This window comes from Echinococcus granulosus, assembly GCF_000524195.1.
Source record: "Echinococcus granulosus chromosome Unknown EG_S00003, whole genome shotgun sequence".
In the NCBI taxonomy this organism is placed as follows: domain Eukaryota; kingdom Metazoa; phylum Platyhelminthes; class Cestoda; order Cyclophyllidea; family Taeniidae; genus Echinococcus; species Echinococcus granulosus.
In genome coordinates this window covers 1,054,566-1,057,643 of record NW_020170383.1, presented here as the reverse complement: position 1 = coordinate 1,057,643, position 3,078 = coordinate 1,054,566, and the positions used below count along the sequence as shown (strand labels likewise).

The 3,078-nt window shown below is 39.6% G+C and overlaps 1 protein-coding gene across 1 annotated transcript; it reads right to left on the bottom strand. All coding sequences in view use genetic code 11, as the record gives it.

Annotated features, from left to right (window-relative positions):
* Positions 1-190: 190 nt before the first annotated feature.
* EGR_00807 (Y+L amino acid transporter) lies at positions 191-1,086 on the bottom strand (the record flags this gene model as incomplete). Its single annotated transcript, XM_024490056.1, has 3 exons — positions 191-330; positions 455-580; positions 615-1,086. 3 exons carry the CDS (start codon positions 1,084-1,086, stop codon positions 191-193), a joined length of 738 nt encoding a protein of 245 aa, XP_024355459.1.
* Positions 1,087-3,078: the final 1,992 nt, after the last annotated feature.

The following is a 3,078-nucleotide window of genomic DNA, read 5'->3' as shown; positions in this document are numbered from 1 at the left end:
AAATTTGGTACCGACTATAATGTTGAGTATTTCACCGAGGAACAATTGCAAGGAGCTTTCTGCAATTGTTCAGCTTTTACGGTAATAAACTACAAGAACTTACGCGATTATCCTATATAACAACATTTTGATAGGTAGGCCCAGCATAGATGCGATTTGACAAACAAGGACGTTTAGCATACACCGATACTCAAGCGATAATACGTAAATGACATACAAGCAACACTAACCATCCCGAAAATGCCCAGAAGCCTTGGTAGAAGGTGAGAGCCAGATATCCGGGTGATGTATTCGAGCCCTCGAAAGCATTGTGAAAACTCTCCACATGACCTAGCAGAAAGCGAAAAAAATTTAATCAGCTAAGATTGACTGGGAATAAAGAATAATACCGTCCGATAACAAAGAAGGCTTTAAGTAAACGGACACTAAGTAATCTACTGGAGACGAAACTTACCGGTTGCAAGATGGTATAGACCAAAACCTATGATGAGTAAAAGAGCGATGATCTTGCCGAAGGAGAAGATCACTGCAACTCTCGTGGCCCACCTAACCTTGTAGCAGTTTATCGCACAAATCAGCACTAAAAGTACCAATGACGACAAATTCGCGCTTACTCAGACCACAGAGGGCAATCATGCTAACAACGGGCGCAGGAATCCCGCAGTTGGGATATACGGGTTGCAGAATGTATTCAGCGAAGACAATCGAATTGGCAGCACAGCTGACGCCACCAATGACTACAAAGGTAATCCACATCACAATGAATGCGGGTAGGCCCCCAAAGGCTTCGAGGATATAGGCGTACTCGCCACCCGACTTCTGGATTCGCACACCCAGTTCAGCATACACCAAAGCACCAAGCATGCTGAAGAGGCCCGGTACAATCCACATGATTAGCGAGAGACCCACCGAGTTGGAATATCGCAAAACACCGACAGGCGACACGAATATGCCAGATCCCACAATAACACCGAATATGATACTAACTGCTTGCAGTATGCCAATCTCCTTTTTCATCTTTACTGCCTCTCTTTCGCCTTCATGATCGGAGCTCGACACCTCAAGTTGCCAAGTCCCACTAGCCATCACCAAACCCACCGATTTCCGCGTAGTTCAGTGTTACGACTTTATTTTTGGGCCTAATTTGGTGGTGCCCAGTAGCCTAAATAAACAAAAGAAGCATGCGCCTTTAACTTAAAATGGCTAAATAATGACCATTCAAACTTTGTAATTAAGAATAAAAGATTTGGATCTTTTCATTTCAATTGGTTAAGGCATATCTTACTATTACATGCAATGGTCGTAGGAGTGAAGACCATTTGAAACAAAAGAATATTGCCGAATGACGACCATAAAATAGTTTGCGAAGCTTGTCATTTGATGTTAACAACCTAAGTCAATGTCAATTTTAGGATTGATAACTGTTGTAGTGAACCGATCCCTTGCATATCGGTGCTAAATCACCCTATCACTCCAGTCTCGCTGCCACTTCATAGTATTGACTTAGGGCTAGTGATAAGTTCTTGCTAGTTTTTCCGTTTGTTAGTAAAATACATATTTTTCGTCCCACTCTGGTTTACTAGTGTCTTCAGGGAAGACTTGACTCTTTACACTTGTCCTTTGTAATACTTTGAAAAAGAATTTTGGTGAGTACTTTAAACCAGCGGGTGTTTATTTTTCATCTATTTGCCAGACTTCATGATTTTCTCAGCTACCAAAAGGACTTTGGAGGCACTATGTCTGTGGCCTGGAAGGTGAAGTGAGAATTTGTTAGATGATTAGTATTTGGAAAGATAAATTTGTGGCTTTGATTTGGGTGTCTTCTGAAGATATGCAAAGGTTGAATAAATCTAGGAATTGACCAGTGTCTGCTCTGAGCCTGCAAAAGTTCAAAACAATGAATTCCATCTGAATACTAACAAGTATAGATTGTCTGTGCTGCTGTTTTGGTGACAAGTATCATAATGGGTGAAAGGAATGAGTCAATTCACTACATTAGTGGTTGGGATTCTATCTTCAAGTCCGCATTTCGCAAGGACTAAGGACCACCTGACACCAAATATTTATGGTGTGGTCAAGTGAACTGAAAATACGATGACTGATAATAGATTACGAGATGGTGTGTTAGTGACAATTTGTACACCCCCATTCATTTTGTCCACCATTTTGTGCTTGTTTTGAAAACAAGACAGGAAAGGCAGATTTCATGTTAGTTTAGGCCTTGCCCACAGGGTAAGGTACAGTGAAATGTCAGTCCCACAATAATCTGCGTTTCGTTTTACTACCGCACTGAATTTCGATTAGAACTCCACTGTGACAGGCATAATGACTGTCTACAAATACATTACCTATCAAAGAGTATTTAAAATTTTCATTGCACTTGGTCTTAGTCATAATATTATTTTTAAAGGCTTAATTTTCCAAGATATATCTCTTACACTACGAATGGGTTACCTGTATTTGTTCCAAGGGTAGGAATGGGGGTAATAAAAAGCATGTTAACCATCGCACCATTATCAAATATGCACACCCAGATGTCGATTGAATCGTGAACTATAGACGTTTACAAGGCATTGAATCATACTGTGTATTGTCTCACGAGATCAGTCAACTTTCCATGTCAATTGCATTTGCAAAATTTTGCTACAACAAAATCAACAGAGTAATAAAGGATCCAACATCTCACTTATTACCAGTGTTAAACGTTTCATCAGTTAAGATGAAAATGCAACCAATGCATCCTTTTGATACTGACGGCTATAATATTTGTTTCATGCATACGCGTCGGTAAAAAACCCAAGCGTATGGCCTGTGAAACACATTTAAATTTCAAAAATTATACAAAATAATTGTATAATAAAAGAAAATAAAAGGAACAACTCTTATCATAAGTTCTTCGAAGTAGAGGGGAGAAGAGCCAGCCCATACAATTGCAAAAAGAAGGAACATTGTTAATAGACCAAAGAAAAGTGGATGTAGGAAGCAAAGTTATCGTTTTAAAAATTAGAAAAGCAAATTTGAGTAGTCTGGTGTGAGGAGATGGTTAGATCGAAAAAGTATCCAAACCATAGCCAAGTG